Below are 23600 nucleotides of genomic sequence, written 5' to 3'. Positions count from 1 at the left end.
CGAAACAAATAACAATGAACAAAGCCCTATAGGGCTTTTCATCGATTGTCAATTGTTTCGAGCTTCTATCATATGTTATATAATCTGTGTATAATATTAATACAACACGGATTATAAGACATATGACAGAAGCTCGAAACAAATGACTGTAAATGAAAAGCCCTATTCTTTAATTTTTCCAACTGTATATTAGTAATTGTATTATTAATCGGGTTAAGCATATTACCTGTGTGATATAAGCTATTGGAACAGCACAGTCTCTCAAACGAACAGTTGAAAGTGAAGTTCTGTCAATATCTTTTTCTAAAAAATGTTTTGAACATACTGCTCTATTAACAAATCTGATCAATACTTCATGCCTTCTTCGCAGGATCTTCTGGAAAGCTAAAAATACAAAATATATGCATTACTGAGCATTATTAACAAATTTTAGTTTTAAATAAAAAATATGATTAATGAACTCACAAAATATTATACAAAGCAGCTTAGAAATTGTTTATTAGTATAGTCGTTTCCCTAGACACAACTGGCTAGTGATTTTAGTAGGTAATTTTTTTGTTTTTGGCCAATTTTGCCAAAATTACTAACTATTTAGTTATTATTTTTTTGCCAATTTTACCAAATTGTCAAAATTATTTACTAAAATCACTAGCCAGTTGTGTCTGAGACTAAGTTTAGCGAACCGACTATACTATTCATACTGTGTATTCATTAGTTGGTACTATTATAGTGTGTGGTCTACCATCCTGTTTATAAACGCATACATTAGCAAAAACGCAAAAAAAAATTTAATTTTACAAATAATCCGTTTGTTATTATCTCTATTTACTATTTTAGTTAGGAATAAGCAAGTTTGTGGCTTATTCGCAATTATTAAAATAATAAATGGATATTTTCTGAAATAGGGGCATGCCTTTGTTTACATATTTGCATACAAACCTTTGAATGAAACGTTATTCCTGCAGATTTTTTATCTACATTGCTTCTGCTACTCCAACTGATTTTATGCACTATGTTAATAATACTATTAAGGTTATTATAAAAGTATCCGAATGAAAAAAATATTCTTAAAAAGCACAAATAAAAACAAACAACGATCACGCACGGCAAGGTGGCCAAGGCCAAGCCAAGATGCATGCCAACAAGATGGCCGAAGCCCGAAGCGCCGAAGTGAGGTCATTCGTCGTTTTTAGTCACGTGATGCCCTCTCTAAGCACCATGCACAAATACATGCGTCGTGAATTTGAAAATGAACATACAGGAACATTGGTAGTATGTTCACAGAATGTCTTATGGTAACATTCCAGGAATAATTTAATCAGATGTTCACCGAATGTTCCCTAAATGTCCAGGACATTCAAATATTGATAGAACTTTGGTAGTACATTCCTGGAATGTTGTGTGTTGTTAGGGATCGTTCCACTAAGATGTTCGTTGCCCTCTGTTGTTATTTCTTGTTGTTTTTATCATCGCATTTTTAAATTTTCTCATTCTTCTTCTATTGTTTCTGTTATTTCATGTGCATTGTCGTAAACAAAGTCATGTTAATTTCCAACGCTCAGAACGGACAAGGCACGTGAAGAAGAAGATATGGATGGTATAAAATAAAAAGCAGTACGTTCTAAAATATTTATTAAATCTAATATCGACGCACTCTTACCTTAACCTAAAAATAAATACATTTATTGTACAAAAATGTACTGCCTGAAAAACATTGTAATGCCATCGGTGTTTTGGTTGATTATCTACTATTTGGACCACAAATTTTGACAAAGATTTAAGAGATTTTAAAATACATTTTGTTGATTGATTTTATCGATTGTCAAAACTTATATTCCATATGTATAATAAAATCGTTTTTCAAAATATTTTTTTGAAAATAGCTCTATAGCTATTCTAGTATAGTCCTAGTTGAATTTAAGCTGGGTAATATTTACTTATATGATCATATCATCAAAAAATTACATTTCGTCATACAATGCAACATATTGCATTACTTACGAAGTAATATTCTATAAGAAATTCTAAATAAATGACACGTTCTATTGTAGCCTCATTTCTTACAAAAACAGAGGCAAAAACTCAACATACAGCCTGCAAATAATAAATGTCCAAAGTATTCTATAGATCACAGTTTATCTAGACTACACTCAGTTTACGTCAAGTGGTCTCTTATCCAATCCAGGAATTTGGCAACATCACAAAACACTGAGTATCTGTTTGACAAATCACATACTCCGTCTTTGTCTGGAATAGCCGATGCTATACCTCTTAGATAGTATGCTCCGTCCATGGATATGAAGAATCCTGCACCAGTGTCTCCTGTGCAGGGACCTGTCAGTGTTTCGCCGCTTTCTAAATGAAAAAAAAATATGTTAATAAGTTACGTAAAACGCCAAAAATCTGGAAACATAATAGTTATTTATGTAACAAGTGCACTAATTAGGTTTTTATGCTGAGGGAGCCAATTTGTGTTATGTAGGATGGTATGATGAGTTGTGTATAGTTGTGTCGGTATGGGTAGGTTTATGAAATATGGAGAACTGATGTTGAATTTGTTTTTAAGTCTGAGAATTTTTAATTCTAGAATATATAGGGATTTATTCTGTTCTGCTCCTATTGTAAATTGAATGTGAATATGGAGTGAATTAATATAAGCTAAGTATTGATCAAGTCGCCCGTTGACAGCCTACCATAGCATATTCCATAGATTAACCGAAGTTGGCATGTCAAAAAATAACATCATTTAATATCATTAAACAAAGAGCAGTAAACACTGGATACAAGAAACAAAAACTGCGTAAGAAAGCCGTGAAATTATTCTTTCCACCACCAGAGAAACAATCCAGTACCTTCTGCAGGCAAAATGTCAACTAAAATAGCCAAGTACATAAAAAAAAGAATAACACAAGCCTTCATGAGAGAAACAACTCCAGCAAATATATTACGAACAAGTAATATAGTAATAAGAATAGTATATATAAAGTACACGGGTACCTCGTCAAAATAGCCCGTTGAAAAAGCTCCAACAAAATAGCCCCGACATAATATCCCGCACAAAAAACAGCTCCGACAAAATAGCCTGCAGACAAAATGGCCGCGAAACAATAGCTAGCCCACAAAATAGCCCCGACAAAATAGTCCCGACAAAAAAGCCTCCTTCAGAATTCATCATGAAATAACCCTAACAACACAAAACATTCCAGGAATGTACTATCAAAGTTCTATTAATGTTTGAATGTACTGGACATTCAAGGAACATTCGGTGAATATCTGATTAAGTTATTCGTGGAATGCTACCACAAGACATTCTATGAACATACTACCAATGTCCTATATTTTAAGAGAGGCCATTTACTATTCAATTTGCATTCATTTTCATATTTGCTGCGCGTGTATATGTATTTAGGCAATCCAAACCACGTGACTTCTGGTTCTGGTTGGCACATGTTGGCATGGCATACAGGTTACAGAGGTTATGTTTGTAATATCATTTCATTTCATCATTTCACTGTTTATCGTCATATTTTGGATTCATTTGGATTTCGTTTGCTGCATTTTGTGAACTTTATAAACTGTACCACACTGCAAAGTGATTATTTAAGGAAATTATTATTGTAGACACCAGATGTTTAGAGAAAGGTAGGGCAAACAATGTTTATCAATGTTCATTTTTCTCTGACATTTATCAATATTGATGAATTTTGCAAGCAATAACATTATTTATTTTATTGTTTTAGATATTTATTGAAGCTGAAAATAATTGGGGATTTAGATCCATATACAATTCAGTCAGAATTGGATTTTACCATAAAGTGCATTCCACCAAATTACTATTATAGATATTATAGATGAAAGCATAGAAGAGCCTTCAGGCACATAAATATTTTACAGCTGGATTTGTTTTTAAAGTTGGAGTAAAGTTGGAAGTCACAAGCAACAACTTCGTAAGTACCTACAAGAATATTGAGGAAATCCAGCTCCTGGATACTACTGGGCAAACTAGAAGATTGAAGAGGACAAAGCCTTTTGAACTAGTTTGAGTGATAGTGAAAAGCAGAGCATAATGCTTGTGTGCATGTGTATGTTAGAATAGTGCGGTTAGAAAAGCAGAGCATAGTGCTTGTGTGCCCGTTAGATTAGATAAGAGACGCTATGGGTAAGCTCTTCATTTTAAGGAACAGTAGTAATTTAGGTTAAATTAAAATTGCTCATTGGTCAGAGTTATGACATTGTAATTCTAATGAACAATTCAATACACTGAATCGTCATCGTAGTGATGATTATGGAAAAAAAATATATGACAAGATTTTGTGCAATAAAAATGTTTATATTTATCAAGGATGTATTATTTGGTATGGCTACATATACAGTCGGAAAAATGAAAGAATACCCATGAATGAACATATAAAACACGCTGTATTTTCCTGTCACCGTGTCACAAAGAAAATTGTCCAGTGCAAGTAACAATAATTATTACATGTACTTGTGCTGACCAGTTTCTTGTGTGACACAGTGACAGGAAAATACAGCGTGTTTTATATGTTCGTTCATGGGTATTCTTTCATTTTTCCTACTGTACTTCTGGTATATCGTCGGTGATGTGACAATACCTCCTATCTGCTTTTTCATGAATTTTGTAGGAGATGAAAAACTTGTTTGGGCCACCTCGTGTTGTCATATATTTTTTGATTTGTTTTGTAGTAAATTCAACTATCTATTTACTACAAAACAAGTCAAAACCTACGTATGAAAACAGGAGGTGACCGTAAAAAATATTTTTCGTCTTCTGCAAAACTCATGAAAAAACATATAGGAGGTATTGTCACATCACTGACGATATATTTCAGAGAATGTCTAAAAAATATACTTTGAATGTCCTAAGAACATTCATGGAATGTTTCAACAAGACATTCAGTCTAAACAATATACTGTGAATGTTCAAAGAACATTCGTAGACATTCATGGAATGTTCCAACAAGACATTCAAGGAATGTTTAAAATGCTGACACAGCACTTTCCTGGGACTTTCCAGGGACGTTCGTGTGATTTTGGGGACATTCCAGGAATGTTTTCAATGTCCTGTGTGTACCTTCTAGGAACATTACTGGAATGTTTTGTGTTATTAGGGAATCCCTTAAAAATACATTTTTTCGGAAATGGTATCTAATTATCCTCTATTCAGATGTTTATCTTAACTACATTAAATAAAAATGGTCTTTTCAGAGAACTCGAACCCTGTGTCTTCTGTTAGGAAAAACCAGGAAAAAAATCCTGGTTTTTCCTCGTGATTTACTATGGAATCACTAACACGAGAATTTTACTGTTACCACTGCGTGTGGTTGTCTTTTTAAAGACGGATCACATGCTATGATTTTTTTGTGACGGATATTATTAAGTTTAAGTTGATTTCATGCAGTCGAATGAACTATATCTTTCAATAAAGTCGTCCCAGGAACGCAACTCTTAAATATTGGCAATATATTTTTAAAGTCTTCTACTTTAAAATGTATAATATATGTCTGAATGGCCGATAGGAATGAGTCAGATTAAATTAAATTATTAGAAGAATTTTTTTTTACTAAGCAACAACATTTTTGTTTAATTTATTAATATTTTGTATTTTGACAACGACGTCCGAAGTGGAAGTCGAAACGTTAATAAAATCATTTTTTAAGTTAAATTGTGGCTTATTTCCCAATTATAATAGTGATTTATAAAATAAATGGTACTCCATTAAAAGGTAAACCGTTTTATTGGGGGTGTTTTCGCCGGGGATGTTTTAGCCGGGGCTATTTTGTGTGCGATCTATTTTGACTGGGCTTTTTTGGCAGGGCTGATTTGACCGGGCCATTTTTACGGGTCACGAAAGTACACAGAGGTGTATAAATACATATACTTAAATGTGGTGACTGCTGCCCAAAAACTTACATTGGTCAAACTGATAGAACCTTTAACAAACGTATAGCAGAACACAAATAGCTTTCAATAGTGTAAAAAAAACTACCTACGCACTTTACCTTCTAGGTCATAATTAGGTATTATTTTAATGACCAATTTCAAGTTATCCTAATTCATAATAAAGGTCTTAAGGTATCCTTATTAGTACCTATGGAAATTAACAAATTAAAAAAATACAGACATAACTAGTGTTGGAAAATCCTGAGAATGAAAAATGAAAAATCGGAGAATATTCTCGAGAGAATTCTCGAGAATATTCTCGATATGGAGAATTTTCTGAGAATGAACCCCATGACGCACTTAAGAATATTGTTGGAGATGAAAATAGTGTTTTAAAAATCATGATCTTATATACAAAATTATGAGACGAAACAACAGTGTTCTTTCCCAGCAAACAGACCGACGTGTTAATTACGTGAATTTTGGGTACATTTGTCACCAATATACGTAAATTGATAACGTGAATTTCACGTGAAAATTTGGTTGGAATGTCACATTGAAAATACGTCTTTAAATTACGTGAATAACTCGTCTTCAATAGACGTGTGATTTACCTTAAATAGCAATAAAATGTTTCGGGAAATTCACCTTGCAAATACGTGTTGATTAACGTATCTTTTAGGGAATGTATATATTAGTATTCACGTGAAAGATACGTCCCCGGTTCACGTAAATAATTCGACCTTAATTAACTTATGAATCACGTAGTTATTATCCTCATAGTATGATATAAATAAAACAAGCATATAAAGTATTAACAATGTATTTATTTAGTAGAATTTAGAGACTTTAAAACATTTGTCCTGTATAATTATTATACAAGATAATGAACCAAAAATGGCACCGACCTAAAGACACATTAAAAAATTTGCCAACACAAAACACAACACAGGTCACTTTTAATTTCGAGGAGGACACTTCGACACTTTCTTGTTTTTTCTAATTGCATCATGGCACTTCAACCCTCGAGCAGTGAGGTAAACGTTAATACGAAAGACATTACTATAAATAAACCCGCCTAAAATAAAACGAGGGAAATAAAGCTCTTCACGTTTCACTTTTTGTTTTGTTGTGAGAAATGTGAGAAGCCAGAGAAGCTGATATTAGAGGTAATGATCATCGATTATAAAAATCGATTATTTTTAAATTACAGTTAAACTATTCTACTTATTTTAAATTAGTATTACGAATTTTCTTTTTGTTTTTAAATTTCTTCTACTATTAACTAATTGGTCTTACTAAAAATCTATTTCAATACCAGAATAATATAAAAAAAATAATCCTATCGAAACGTATCTATTATTCGATAAATCGATTAATTTAGTTTTCGAACCAACTTTGTTAGTCACGTGATGGTATTTAAAGGAGGAGACGGAGGAGAAAGGCATCCCTCCGACACACAAGAATCTCTCAAATGTTCCTGTTCATCTTCCGGCCACGTACTCTACCGAAAGCCCAAACACAAAAAGATTCATTTATCGTCTGCTCTAATGCAAACATGCATTGACGAACTCCCGGTAGAGTACGAAAACATCCTCGAGGCTACCCCGTTAGCCTTCCGTACCCACCTATAACATATCCTCTTCCCTACCCCGAACAGGGAGAAGTTGGTTTTTTGCGGTTTCCCAACTTCATTGCACAATTATACCTGTTCGTCCCAAGAAAATAGCCGCAACTATTTTCACCACTCGAACGCTCACTGTCCACGCTGCGCTCAAAAGCCACCTCCTGACCGCCGACGAGGGACGCAGGTTCGCCTGTCGTAGAGATGCATCAAGTCAAACTAGTTTGATTTTATTCAACAAACTTGACTTGACTTGAAAATCAAACTTTTTTTGTAAAAAAGTTTGACTTGACTTGATTTCGATATCTTTAGGTTTGACTTGAAATCAAACTTCTTCAAACAGTTTGAAGTTTGAATATCATATTGGCAACGTAATTATTTCCAATTCTAATTGAGAGCGTACGGATTTTGTTGTGACTTATTTGGATAGGTCTGAATCTGTATTCTGCTACTCCGCAAATTAGTTTGTAGTTCATATTTTTTAGACGTCCATATTTGGCTTGTTTATTACGTTCGTTTTGAAGTGTGTGGCTTTGGAAGATAATATCTGAATTTGGATATTTTTCGGTTCAGAATAAGTACCAGAACAAATTAAAGAAGAAGACGAAGAAGAAAAAGAAGAAGAAGAAGAAGAAGAAGAAGAAGAAGAAGAAGAAGAAGAAGAAGAAGAAAAAGAAGAAGACAAATTGAGTCTGATATTGAAAGTATTTCCACTGCAAAAATTAATAGAAACAATCTATAGTCGAAGCAGTATTAATTAAGAAAAATAAATATACTGATTTATTTGATGTTGTGGCAGGTGATTTCAAAGCAATGAAAATTGAAAAGTGCATACATACTTCTATTATATAAAAATAAAGAACAGCGTTATAAAACCACAAATAGTGAACTAATTATTTAAAAGGACTACGTTATGCATAACTCGATCAAGCGCCATTTCTTTAAAATCGAGATAACAGCGGATTCTGGTGACACATAGCTAAAACTATCTTGGAAAAATCCCTGTTATTGTCACGTTAACGGTTACTAAGAAAAACAAAAATAAACCAAGCGACATTCTGTATATTAAGGGATTTTAGTTTTGCATAACAAGACTATATTCATAACTGCCATTCATAATTGCCATATCCATAACTGCCATTCATAACAGTTTCGCAATTGTAGACTAATATAAGCGCCCACTTTGGTCTGTTTATGCTAAACTAAGCGTTTGTCCAGAATAACAGTTTTGTCCCTATTAATGTACATTAATTTTGAAGTTTCCGTCAAAAAATGATGGATTTTTTTTAAAGTGAAAATGTTGTGTTTATTTATAATTAAATTGAAAAATACAAATAATCTATATAAAATCTTTATATTATGTCTAACGTGCTATGTACTAAGAATATAGTATAAGTCATAAAATGGACCTTTCGGGATTCTTCTATATTTTGAATTTTGAATGTTTATTAATCATTTCTGTACTAAGAGTATAAATCAATAGCCTGTTTTTCATGTATAAATATTGATTTTATTCCAACAGTACAACTTTTAATTTCAAAAGTCTGCTTTGTAGGTGCAGGTCAACTTATACTGTTAGTACCTACTGCTTTCACTTTACGCAGCTTGACTTTAGTACACACCACATGTTACGATTCTCTGTTAGATTCTGGGGCGTTAGTATTGAAAAAATGTAGATAATCCAAATTTGACCATAAAATTTCAAGGAATTAACATGCTTAAAAAGGGGTTGGTAGGAAAACAGATTTTTGAGGTTCTTTGTTTTCTTGCTTTTTAACTTTCCTAAACCTTTTTTTATGACTTTCGTCCTGTCGTTGAAGACGGTGCCGGTGCGGTGTTTATTGTTATGGGTTATAAAAGCAGAAAATTATAAAAATATGTAGCTAGATCCCATTTTAACCAAAAACTGTTCATTTAGTATTTTTTTTATTTAATTTTGTTGTGCGTGCTTAAAATAATTTACTGTGAAAATGTCAGTGTTCTATTGTACATGATTTTTAAAAATGAGTAGAGGGAAACAAATACTAAAATTATTGGAACTAAAGGATGATTTATATGGCACTCAATGTATTATTAAATTTCTTATCTTAGTTGGCAACTGACATGTCTATCTCAACAAAAAAATATATAAAAAAATAATAAAATAGAGGTAAATACCCTTTTAAATATACCTTTGTAAAAGGTATATTTAAAAGACCCTAATAATAATTACTTTATTAATTGGACAATGAAGAAAAATGTGGTCTAGATCTTCTTCCTCTCCACACTCACAGTATGGATGTGTTTTAATGTTGATTCGATGTAAATGAGTTCCAAATATACCATGTCCTGTTCTCATTCTTATTATGTTCGTTAAGTGTCTTTTATCAATATATGGAAACTTTTTAAACCATGGTGTATCCATGTTACATCACAAAACAAAACGTTTTCGGATTACCAAGTAATCCATCATCAGTGTTAAGCCAATGACATGCATGCGTGAGCCACCAAAAAGTTATGGGTAAAAACCCTTTAAAAGGTATAGTTTAGACACTATACCTTTTAATATGTGAGGTTCATACCTCTCATATCACATCCACGTGGGTTAGAGTCCTCTGTTGCCCTGGGTAATATTCAGGAATATTTGCAATATCCAACTATTTTAAACATAATATGTAGTATAATATAAGATCTTATACCTTTTAAAGGGTTTTTACCCATAACTTTTTGGTGGCTCACGCATGCATGTTATGGGCTTAACACTGATGATGGATTACTTGTTAATCCCAAAACGTTTTGTTTTGTGATGTAACCCTTATTAGGGTCTTTTAAATATACCTTTTACAAGGGATCCTGTATTTTTTGTGATTTATGGTATACAGCCATCTACAGGAATTTTATTTTCCTCGTGGATTGTTAAAAAAATATATCTACGAAATAAATTATTTTTCAAACTCTTTCAAACTAGTTTGACAAACAGTTTGAATTTTCAAACCTGTGCGATTGACCAGTTTGACTTGACTTGAATTATTTGTCAGAAGGATTGACTTGAGTTTGACTTGAAATTAAGTCAAACTCAAGTCAAGTTCAAACATTCAAGTCAAACTTGTGCAACTCTAGCCTGTCGTTGTACAAGGGTTTCTAGGGAGACTGGTCGAGAGCAAAGCACGGACAGTACACGTAAATGTCTATATGGAACCAACAACAATCCATCAAACTTTCTTCTGTTGACTTTTTAGCCTTCTGGACACCACCGTCCGGCACAACCCAGGAATCCAAAAAACACCAGGATACGACACTTGCCCCAGTGTGTTTTTCGGACTGTTTGCTTTTGCTGCCACATTTTACATTCACTTCAAACCCTGAAGAGGACTAAATCCTAAACGGGGACACTCATTGAACGCATTTCTACATAGCAATTTATTCTATACACGCAAATCAAACAATGAGAAGAAGGAGAAAGGCTTGGTAGTACTTCATCACCGCGCGCGATTTGAAAATAAGACTCAATATCATTTTAGCTCCTTTGATATTTTTAAAGAAAAAAATAGCTTCAAATCAAGGTTGGATTGAAATAGTTATGCTAAATGATCTTAAAAGCGAAATCATAAACTTTTTGTTTAAATATTGGTATTATTTACATTACTTTTACGTGAAATATATCTAATTTTTCGACGTCCATAAAATACAATGAGTAAAATTCAAGCGATACGTATTTAACCAACACCGTTGTAAAATTTTGTTTCCAAAATATTTCTCAAAATTAAACCAAAGGAAGTTATTTCTGTTTCGTGATTATTACGTGAAATAAACGTACCTTTGCGATGTAACCAAAATTCACAAATATTATAAAAAACATGTACTATATTCGTCATTATGATTTTATATTATTCTAATGTCAAACATGTATAAAGAAAGCACTAATATATTAGGTGAATGATTTGGCACTGTAATACGTTTTTTTCCCGTCATAAATTAGTTACGTATTCATACGAGTTACGTATTCGTTTAAATTTGCCGTAAATTTAACGTAATTATCACGTAATTGGGCTCAAGTCTGTTTGCTGGGTTGTATATAAAAAATACAAAAACAACAGACAACACAAAATTTCTTTGATAAAAAAATGAAATTTTCTTCTTACCAGCAAATAATCGATGTGGTATGATAAAAGATGAGACCTCAGATTCAGAATCTGTTTCTATCATTAGCTCATCCTAGTCATCTCCAATCTGCATTTCAATGTACTGATGCGTTGTGTAATTTTGTTTTTCACGAGTGGCCAGCTCAGTCATGGATTGGTCTACGTTTAACAATTTTAAATTGTGAGCAATAAAAGTTACCTTACGAGCCCGTTCAGCAGTGAGCCGGTTTCATTTAGAGGAGTGGATAAAAAAACCATAAGTACTGAAACTTATTTCAGTCGCTGCACTGGATGAAGGCATGCTTAATATATCAACTATATAATATACTTAATATATTTTATTTAATTTTGTTCCGAAACATGTACCTTTTCACCAAATGATTAAGTCTAGTTTTTCAATTGGGGTGTAATGCTAGTTCGCCTCCATGTGGTGCACCCTGGGTAACGCTAAATGAACTAGCAAAAATTTGGCGGCAGACGAACGAAAAACAAAAACAATATCCTGCCAACATCACAGATCACAAACAGAAATCTTATCTATACGTAAATATACGATGGGAACAAATAAAGGTTCTTCTCAGAACCAACTGACTAGAGATCTCGGACCGTGTATCCGAGTCTGTCACCTTAACATCGAGGGCATAAGCCAGGCAAAATGCCAAGTGTTGCAAAAAATCCTACACGATAACGACATTGACCTGGTTGCCATACAAGAGACCCATACTGAAGACAAAGTCCAGCTTGATTTAAGGGGAAAGATACCTGGCTACGATTTACTGGGAGCCACCTATGATAAACATTACGGCGTCGCAACCTACATTCGCTGCAATATAGAAAATGGTTTCCTACTTTCTGCTTCCAATGAAAATAATATACATGAAGTAGTCACCAAGATTGGAGATATTACCGTAGTTAACATATACAAACCTCCAGCCACTACATGGAACCCAGAAGTGCTAAAGACTCATCCACATCCTACTATATACATCGGCGACTTCAACAGCCACCACGAAATGTGGAAGTACACCACGAATGATGAAAATGGGGAGGCACTAGTAGAATGGTCCGAAGAGCAAAACACATACCTAGTTTTTAATGCCAAAGACAGAGGAACATTTAAATCAGCTGCATGGAGAAAAGAATATAACCCAGACCTATGTTTTGTCTCAAAAGATACCAATGACAGACCACTAACAACTGCGAGAAGTGTCCTTGCAGACTTCCCACATACTCAACATCGTCCGGTGCTTATCACCATCGGAATATCAATTCCAATAATTAGATCATATCTTCGACCCAGGTGGAATCTTAGAAAAGCAAACTGGAAGAAGTTCTCTGAACAACTAGACCGGACCTTGAGCTGGGTCCCTCCAACCAGCAAACATTATGAGAGGTTTGTGGGCGCAGTAATAAGCACTGCCAAGAAAACCATCCCTAGGGGGTATCGCAAAGAATATGTGCCTGGATGGACTGAAACATGTGAAGACTTATACACGAAGTTTCTCGAAAGTGGTGACCGAGAAATAGCCGATGAGCTTTTACACAACATCGATACAGCTAGACGCCAAAAATGGATAAAGACTGTCGAAAACCTTGACTTCAAAAAATCAAGCCGGCAGGCATGGTCCTTGTTGCGGAAAATTTGAGGAGCTAACCAGCTGGAATCCAGAGAGTCTAAAATGTCTCCTAACAAGGTTGCCTCCCATATAGTATCTCTATCCAGAGCTCCACGAGATCGAACACATACTACCAACGTGAAAAGAGACTTAAGGGCATTAAAACAAATGAACAGAACGAACTCCGAATATTCAGCAAGAATACTTATTTCTGAAATCACACGTGCGCTGAAAGAAATGAAATCAGGTAAAGCACCTGGCTTTGATGGTATCCATCCAGAGTTCTTGATACACAGTGGTGCATACACGAAACAGTGGCTTGCAATGTTCTTTAATGATATACTTCAGTCAGGTAACATTCCTTTCTCACTTAAGCGAACAAAGATAATTGCAATTCCGAAACCGGGCAAATCAAACGATAAGCCAGAAAACTACCGCCCCATAGCTCTACTCAGCATGGTATATAAACTATTAGAAAAGCTTCTCCTCAACAGAATTAGTCACAGGATACTAGAAAATGTCCCCATTGAACAAGCTGGCTTCCGCCCTCATCGAAGCTGTACGGACCAAGTGCTGTCATTAACAACTTTTATAGAAGCTAGTTTTCAAAAGAAACAAAAAGTTTGGAGACAGGGATTAATATATAAACTGGCCCGCATTATCCCCTGCAGAAAGATAATTAACCTCATTGACAACATGCTGACCAACAGAGCCTTCCAGGTTATAATGGGAAAGGAGACGAGTAGACAGATGAAACTTAACAATGGTCTTCCACAGGGTTCTGTCCTTGCCCCTTTACTTTTCAGCATCTATATTGCTGACATGCCTGAAACCGAATCTCGGAAGTTTGGATATGCTGACGACTGGACCCTTGCAACAAGCCAGCAATCTTTAGAAACTACAGAAATCACTCTCACGAATGACTTATCCATCCTCAGCGAATACCTTAAGAAATGGAGACTACAGCCAAGTACTACAAAAACTGAAGTTGGCTTTTCATCTAAACAACAAGTTGGCAAACAGAGAATTGCGAGTGTATTTTAATAACAAGCTGTTAAAACACAATAAATACCCGAAATACCTTGGGGTTACTCTAGACAGAACGCTCACATTCAGAGAACACCTGACTAAAACAGCAGCAAAATTGAAAACACGCAACAATATAATACAGAAAACTCTGCGGCACTACATGGGGGTCCACAGCATCAACATTAAGATCCACTGCTCTTGGCCTGATATATCCGGTGGCAGAATACTGTGCTCCAGTGTGGCTAAATAGCAGGCATACCCACCTGGTCGACACCCAACTAAACCGTACTATGCGTATGATAACAGGCACAATTAAGCCCACCCCTACAATGTGGCTACCTACCCTTAGTAATATAGCACCACCCAACCTACGCCGCGAACATGCATTGGTTAAAGAATATAACAAAATAATGGACAGTCGCCAGCTTCTAGTCCACAACGACATCCCCGATATTCTTGGAAACCGTCTCCGATCCAGGTTACCCCCTCTACAATCTGCTCAAGCGCTGCAGCAATCCAACTTTGACTTAAATACCCGATGGAGAGAAGATTGGGAAAGTAGGACAGATCCGCATTACCATAGTCTACCGGACATCATAGGGAAACCTGGCGAATTTGAACGTCCCCGTAAGATTTGGGCAGCCCTTAATCGAATTCGAACAAACTGTGGAAGATGCGCCGACTCCCTCCACAGATGGGGTAAACTCCCCTCGCCTTCTTGTGACTGCGGCGCTGCAAGACAGACGATCAGTCACATTGTTCAGGACTGCCCACGCAGAGCATACACAGGCGACCCTATAGACTTTGTAATGGCAACCGAAGGGTCAATCGAATATATAAAAAAAATTGGACATCTGTTTGTGATGCATTGTATAATGCATAAATCTAAATATATTCTGTGATATACTTAAGCCATACGCTAAATAAAAAAATAAATAGTTTTTCAATTGATTTTACAACATAATATGGTTTTCCAAAAAATCCCTTCTTAGACTGATAAAGTGCCAAATCTGCCATTATTTCAGCCCACTCATCATCATATTTTAAAGTTGCTAAATTATCTACAAACTTAGTTTCCTCAACTTGTTCTTCTCTGCTTAAATTATAGCGGTACCAAAGTTATTTGAAATTCCGACCCAGTTTACATTTGTACCACTTTCGTTGCACCCTGTATATCATGATCGTTGGGACCGCGTTATTGCGTGGAATTGAATTTGTGAGTTGTTTTCGTTCTCACAGTGATCGAGTCGATAAATTATTATTTCCTCGCATGATGTGTGTTTTTGTTGATCGTACATTTCTTAGGATTTTTAATGGTGAATTGGATGATCCGATATTGTTTTGTATACGTTACCTTTTGCCATCAAATAATTTTAATGGTTTTTCCAGACTGAAGTCTGAAGTTTTGTTGATAGATAGTACCCATTGGAATCGGATTACTGTCATACCGACTTTCAAGCTGTGGGAAGTGTTTATGTTAACTCATAAGTGTTTGGCGATAATAGCTCAGATAGCACACGTGTTGAATTTGTTAATTTAGCAATTTTCTGTGGGAAACGCGAAAGCTTTGGCTGATGTCGTTTTGTAATTTGGATTCGTCAAGAAGAGGATTTATGAGTTCAGAGGGTGTGGCTAAAAGTATGTTAGGCAACATCTTATTGGCAAGGATTAAATTTATTGAGTGTTTTGAATCTGCAATTGGTTATTGAGTTCTGTTAGAGAGTTCTGTGGTAGAGGTCATCGAGTAGAGTTCAGGAGAGAGCTATCTTGCCGGGCCTCGGGTCGCAAATGCGGTTACCGGCAAACATAGAGTGAAGTTCCAGTTAAGTTTGTGTAATTTTGTGGCAGAAGTTTTTGTGTTTGAGTTTGTTCCAATATGGCTTTAGCAATCTGCAGGCCACTGCGTTCAGCTGTTCCTAAGCGAACGCGATGTTTTTGTACCACTATTGGTAGGTACCATATTTCCTTTGATGCAAGCAGAAGTCAAGAAGTTTTCTTTTACGATAGCTGGTACTAGTTTACATGTTAACAAATTTAATTATTTTTGCCTAAATTACTTACTTGTGCAGAACGTTCTATCTGACGTTACGTCTTGGAATCCCAGGGGACTTGTCAAACATTCGCTTTGAGCTACAATGGGCATGTCCGCTCGTTTTGCTCTCAAAACATGCTTCAAACCTTCTTGGGGAGAGTTCTCGTCTTGGCCGAAACCTGCTATTACTCCCATTTTATTGACCAGAGGATAGAGATCTGTGTTGTCTGTTTTCCATAGACATACTGGACTTAGGACATTGGAAAATTGTACTGGACGATCTGAAATATAAATTAAAATATAAAACGAATTTCGTAAAATTGAAAAACTTAAATCTATTCGAAAAGTTGTTTATATTTACACTGTGTGTCCAATACCAAATATTCAGAATTAATATCCGATATTGAACAATACATTTTTATCACCCCGTACATCACACGAACCAATTTGTTATCATATTTAAACATGTGCGGGATATTTCATTTGTTTAATTGTTGCAATTTATAAACAATATTTTGGAAATGGACATAATTTTAGCTGACTATTAAAAACCTTTGTTCTTTTGTCGTGTGGACTATGACCCAATTCATGTTGCCAACAAGAGATAATACATTTCAGAATCATTCTCAAGAATCACTTCAACCAGGCCAGAAGTGCCTTTAACTTTATTCACTAAAATCAATATGTAGCATCAAATAGAGTCTTCAAATAATTCGCGTACAAGCAACATACCAGTACATCAAACTGTCTCTCGGGGTTGTAGGGTTTACTACCCTGGTGTCACTCGATATCAATAAAATTGGTAAGTGCTATTGGTGTTTAAATAAACTGAAGATCATCCTCCACTGAGCCCGAAGATTATACACTCTGGCTAGAAATATTTGTGGGACTTTTCAAAAAAACTTTTCATTTCTGTAGATATACTGATTCATATAACATTTATTACCAAAAATCGACATAAAGAAGTTAAAGTATTTTTACTCTAGCAATTTTATTCCACTGTTTAACAAATCCAGATCCTAAGTTTATAATATGAAAGATACACAACACAGAAAAATTCAGATGATATGATGAAGCTAAAAAGGCATGACAGACTTAGTACCTAGTAATTGGCTCATACGTCATACGTGCCTTCTGAAGATGAAAAACCAAGGTAATGGATTTTAACGACAAATTATTGATGAACCTCTTAGAGAATATTGGTGCTAGATTCAATTAGGTGGCTTAAATTCTAAAATCACACGAAAAGTTAATAGCGGACGGTTTATTTTGAGAAGAAAAAAAAAACAACAACGGTGAAAGGTTAATCTAAAAGATACTAATTTTCTGTGATTATATGGACTTAAAGATAATCGATGGATACTATCAGCACAATGATACCTATAAACTCACGTGAATCCAATTAATGAGAAATTGAAAGTCAATTATCGTCTACTTAGTATGCAAGAAAAACTCCAAAAGAAAGATTAGTAACGTTAGGATCTATCGAGGAGCTGAGTGTGGATCAGATCACCATTTGCTTAATGCGTCACTACTATTTACATTTACAGAAATAAATAGTAAGTTAACTTATTGTTTTTCTTGTAGCCAACCGTTTCCACTACCATTTTCTTTAAGGTCTCTTTATACTTGTTCCACAGTTCCTCAACAGTAGTTTCCTCTATGTCACCGACCGTTCTCCAATTGTTCTGCATTCGCTCTCTGAATTCATTCTGTATGTTATTTCCATCTCTGATCCAGTGCAGTATTTTTCTCTATTCGGTGTTTTCTTTGCTGCTGCTCGCAGTTTAACGGTAAATTTTGCTCTCACTAACATATGGTCGGACTCTACATCCGACCCTCTCATCTTACATCTAATAGTGATTTCCTCCATGGTCTATTTATTGTAATGTGTTCTATTTGGTTTTGTATTTCCCCTCCTGGAGAAATTCACGTTATCTTGTGTATGCGCTTGTATGGATACTTTCGCCTATCTAAGTTGTTTTGGGCACAGAAGTCAGTAAAATTTCAGTAAGATTTCACAGCTAAATTTCTTTCCTATTTGGCAAATATCTCTGACTCTCTATAAACTCACCATCTCTGTTGCTTGTATTCTGGTCTCACTCTTTATTTGCGCATCTCAAAGACAAAATGAATTTTGTTATACAATATTATGTGTCATGTTAGTTTATAATTAATTCAAGTTGATTATTACTTACCAACTGAAATAATAGCAATGTCCCCATGAGCAGACTTTGAATTTTGCATAAAGGACGGATGTACATCCACTCGCCTAGCTTTCCTCGTTACAGCTCCATTACTGTTCCAGTTATCTAAGTTGTTGGTACCCATTACTAAGAATATTTCTTCGGTTTTTACCACTTGAACTTTATAGTACTGAACGCAACGAGCAGCTAAAAACAAAAGGAAATAGAATAATTGTTTGTATGTTATATTAAATAATGTTTAAGTTTCTGACAAGATTCTGAAAATGACTGACCAAAATAGACCATAAAACTCACAGGAAGGAATAGAGCTAGAGACAGGAGCAAATTCATTCAACGAACAACATTAGCAATATTGAAAGGAAGCTTTTAATGCTAAAATAAGTAGAAATGTTTGTAATAGCTTTTTAAGTAGATATTAGTTAGGCCAAGTACCAAGTACCTACCTAATGAGTAAAATTTATAGGGTATTTGTTACAAGTATACCTACTTACTTAGGTACCCAGTTTTTTCTGCGAAGTTTTAGAAATACAGTCAATACATATGTAATTGATAATATTTTTCATCAATTTAAAAAAGAATGCAAGTAAAGTGTGAAAGTGAGAAATATATTAGAAAACTAATTGCAAAAGCATAGACACGGGTCGAAACTAGCATTAGCATTCATTAACCTAAGAGCAGTATTTGACACGATAGAAAGACAAATTACAGGGAAATGCTTGGGGAAAAGCACTTAAAAAGAGGTAAAAGAAAGAGTACAACAAGTGACAGGGAAAAGATCGGAAGAATTTAATTGGAAGAGAGGTATTAAAAAGAAGATAGTCTCAGTTCTTTGCTATTCATAATAGTAATGAACAAATTGATAATAAATATGGAAAACAACTGTGAAAACAACTACAGATAATAATAGGATAGCATAGCTTACAACCGATAAAAATAGAGCCTTTAATGTATGTGGACGACACGTGGTACTAATAGCAGATTCCTAGAATATAATGCAGAAACTAGGAAATAGTTATAACTTATGAATACCTATACTTGGAAAATATAATTACTGAGACAGAAAAGTAGACTGAGAAATATCAAATAGAGCTAATATCTCAAATAAGTTATACTATGCGTTAGCCCTAATATAGTCCAGAGAAATAAGATTTTTCTCGTGACACATCCCCCTCCAGGCCCAAAACAAATTTTTTGAGTAGTATGGACATCTAGAATAATAACCTATATATTTCCTGCAGCCGATTTTGATGATATACATATTTATAAACGAATAAAGATAAAAAACGGAAAATTTTCGCTTTTTTCGTCTATTACTAAAAAGTAAAGCATTCTAAACAAATTTAAGAATAAGAAACACATAAATCATATAAAAAACTTCAATATGGCGTTCACTGAATAATATGTCTATCCTTATTGGTTGCTTAAAAAATAATAAATCATAAATTTTGAATCACTTAAACCTATTTGTAGTACCATCAATTCTCCTTGTAGTGAATTATAAAAATTTTTATTAAATATTATATAACCATTTGCAAATAATAATGACACATTTATAAAAAATACACAACATTTTCTAAAAATATTATCAAATATTGAATTTAATCCAAATATTTTAGTAAGTTTTGACATAAACAGTTTATTTACAAATGTGCCATTAGATAAAACTTTTAACATAATCAAAACGAAATTAGAGAATGATAATATATTGACAACTAGGACCAGACTAAATATATCAGCTATAATGGAGTTATTGATATTATGTACCAATAATACCTATTTTCAACTAAATAATGAATTCTATAAACAAAATTTTGGTCTAGCAATGGGCTCTTTTATCTCCATTATTGGCTAATATATTTATGGAGGATTTCGAAACTAATATCATTTCTAAACAAAATTTAAAACCCACAGTATGGTGGATATATGTAGATGCTGTGTTTTCAATATGGCCTCATAGATCAGAATTGTTGGATACATTCCTAAATATTGTAAACGATCAAGAAGAGACAATAAAATTTACAATGGAAAAGGAATATAATAACACTCTGCCTTTCCTCGATGTTTTAGTCTCAAAGAAGGATACTGGATATGAAACTCATGTGTATAGGAAACCAACACACACCAAGACTTCCGTGCTAAGCCTAAAGGCGGGAACTGATCTTTTAACGAAAATGAGATTTTTGTATTTTTAGGTAGAATGCGGTATTTAGTATATATTTATAAAGTCTTTGGAGTTGTAGAAGCATTATATTTTAAATAAAATTGCAATTTTGTTAGCGGTATCTACACTTTTCAGTTAAAATACTAAGCCATTTGGCGGAAAATGTTAAATACCTATGGGCCTAGCACGGCAGAACAGATATCTCAATTACAAATCAAATTACAACATCAACGTTAAAAAGGGAATCATTAAATCCTTATTAGATAGAGCCAAAATTACTTGTTCTAACGAAAATTCATTTTTAGAAGAAAAATATTTGTTAACATCTGTTTTATTAAAAACTAAAATACCTTGTGAATGCGAACAATTTTATTTAGGTGAAACATCAATACCATTAGACGTTAGAATAAGTGAACATCAAACTTATATTAAAAATAGAGAATTTGATAGATCTCAAATATGTCAACATGCATGGGATAATGAACATAGAGTTCAGTGGAGAGATTCAAGTATAGTCCTAAAAGAAACAGATAGTAAAAAGAGAAAAGTGAAAGAAGCGGCTCTAATTATGCTAAATGAAAACAATTGTGTCGCAAATTCCTCGGTAGAATGCAGTAGGATGTGGTTACCCATACTAAAAGAGGAAGTCAATAGAAAGAAAATACCACGATTAGTAAGTCATTAACATATCGAGTTAGTACATATTTTATATTTTAGTATTATTTATATAATATCTATGTATTATTAATATTATTTATAACTTAAAAAACATTTATATACCTACATTAAAGTCAGAATTTGGTATTAGTTTTGAGAGTAAACTAAATGTAAGCCCAAATACTTACGATGTCGGGATAGTATCACGAGGTTTTTCCTGGTTTTCCCTCGCGATTTACTATGGAATCTCTAGCGCGAGAATTTTACTGCCATCGTTGCATTTGGTTGTCTTTTTAAAGACAGATCACATGCTATGATTTTTATGGGGGATATTTTTGAGTTGGGGTTGATTTCATGTAATCGAATGAACTATCCTTTAGTAAAGTCGTCCCAGGAACGCAACTCATTAATATTGGCAATATCATTTTAAAGTCTTCTACTTTAAAATGTATAATACATGCCTGAATTGCCGATATAAATGAGTCAGATTAAATAAATTATTAGAAGAATTTTTTACTAAGCAACAACATTTTTGTTTATTTAGTATTATTTTGTATTTTTACAACGACACCCGACTTGAGCGTCGAAACGTTAATAAATTCATTTTTTTAGTAAAATTGTGGCTTATTTCCCATCGAAAATACTTAATCATAAATTTTGAGTTAATATAAGTATTCATAACTTATGTAAAAATTAACTTAGAACCTTCTTATTACACGGAATGCCGAGATCTCTGGTATTTAAATCATATCCTAAACAAAGCAATTGGTAAAATAGTTTAAAAGTTATTTAATTTGTTTGTCCCAAATTCATTTTTTTGCAACACTGTAAGTCAGAAAATTATGAGGTTACAGTAATACTTCGGACATGACAAAAAGTAATTTTTCTACAACCACTATTCAAAGTGCACTTTTCTGCACGGTTTTATGTTAGCAAACTTGATATTTTCTCACAGTATAAGATATTTGACATTAGTGTGCAGAAAAGTGACGTTTCTGTGCCGCAAAGTGACGTTTCTGTGCCGCAAAGTTCTTTTCTGCACAGTTGACTACCTCATTCTGAGTAACGTTATATTCTGTTTACATCCGTGAACTACCGCATTCTGAGTAACGTTATATTCTGTTTACATCCGTGGTTAAACTTTAGACAAATATATAACCTATAAGACAATTATTATATTTAACTATAGCATAGAAACTAAATTATGGATGTTACAACTGTTTTATTTTACAATTTTATTCTTATTAAATATTTTATAATTATCAAATAACCAATAAGGATTTAGCAACCTGTGCAAGAGACGTCGAATGAAGTAGGTTTTGTGTAAATCCGTGACTGCATAAATATAATGTCGATAATGTGTAATAATTGTTTAAATTTAAACAAATTAAGGCAGTGCATTAATTTTTTAACTGACTTCTGTGCAATTTATTTAGGTATAAGGAATTTAAATTGATTAGTAGGTATTAATTAAATACAGTTTAAAATTTATCACATAGGTACCTATTATAATTAATCGTCGTTTGGAAATTGTGATTTTTATTTTTAGGAAAAACTGTGCTTGTAGAAAAAGTATAGTGTGAAACACGTGCAGAAAGGTAATTTCTCACTCGTTTGAATTGCGGCACTCGCTTGCGCTCGTACCGCAACTTTTCAAACTCGTGAGAAATTAGTACCTTTCTGCACTTGTTGCACAATATACTATTAAAACAGTGTAAAATTATTTTGCAGAAACATGTCGATTTTTTGCTTACTTATAAACAATTAGAATAACTTTTTAACCGTTACCCGTAGACAAATTATTTTTTCATATTTAGAAAGACTGAATTTTTATACTCATTTAGAAAGAAAACAATTGTCCTAGGACAATTAGGGAGAAAGTTAGCCCCCCCCCCACTTTTTTAATTCACATATTCTTGCAAAATAATTTTGCAGTATTTAGAATTATTTTTTTTTTCATTTTCTTTAATTAAATTAATAGTGTAAATCTTCTTCTTTTATAAACTATCCAAAGTATAACTGTAACTTCATCATATTCTGACTTATATTGTTACAAAAAAATGAATTTGGGAAAAACAAATTAAATAAATTTAAAACTATTTTACCAATTGCTTTGAAATTTAGGGTATGATTTAAGCACTAGAAGTCTCAGCATTCCGTGTAATAACAAGGTTTTAAGTTAATTTTTACATAAGTGATGAATATTTATAAAAATTCAAAATTTATGATTTATTTTGCAATTTTCTAAGCAA

At 33.6% G+C, this 23600-nt stretch overlaps 1 protein-coding gene across 1 annotated transcript in view; it reads right to left on the bottom strand.

The window, feature by feature from the left end:
- Positions 1 to 1615: 1615 nt before the first annotated feature.
- LOC114324796 (serine protease gd) overlaps positions 1616 to 23600 on the bottom strand; it is an 83304-nt gene continuing 61319 nt past the window's right edge. The window contains exons 6-8 of the mRNA XM_028272644.2: positions 18522 to 18716; positions 16353 to 16604; positions 1616 to 2355 (exon numbers count right to left, since the gene is read on the bottom strand). Coding sequence (XP_028128445.1) covers positions 2156 to 2355; positions 16353 to 16604; positions 18522 to 18716 — 647 coding nt within the window. The 3' untranslated portion in view covers positions 1616 to 2155. The remainder of the gene's footprint in view (positions 2356 to 16352; positions 16605 to 18521; positions 18717 to 23600) is intronic.

This window comes from Diabrotica virgifera, chromosome 7 (genome assembly GCF_917563875.1).
Source record: "Diabrotica virgifera virgifera chromosome 7, PGI_DIABVI_V3a".
NCBI classification, from domain to species: Eukaryota; Metazoa; Arthropoda; class Insecta; order Coleoptera; family Chrysomelidae; genus Diabrotica; species Diabrotica virgifera.
Note: the sequence above shows the minus strand (reverse complement) of the source record. Positions and strands in the feature narration are given on the sequence as shown.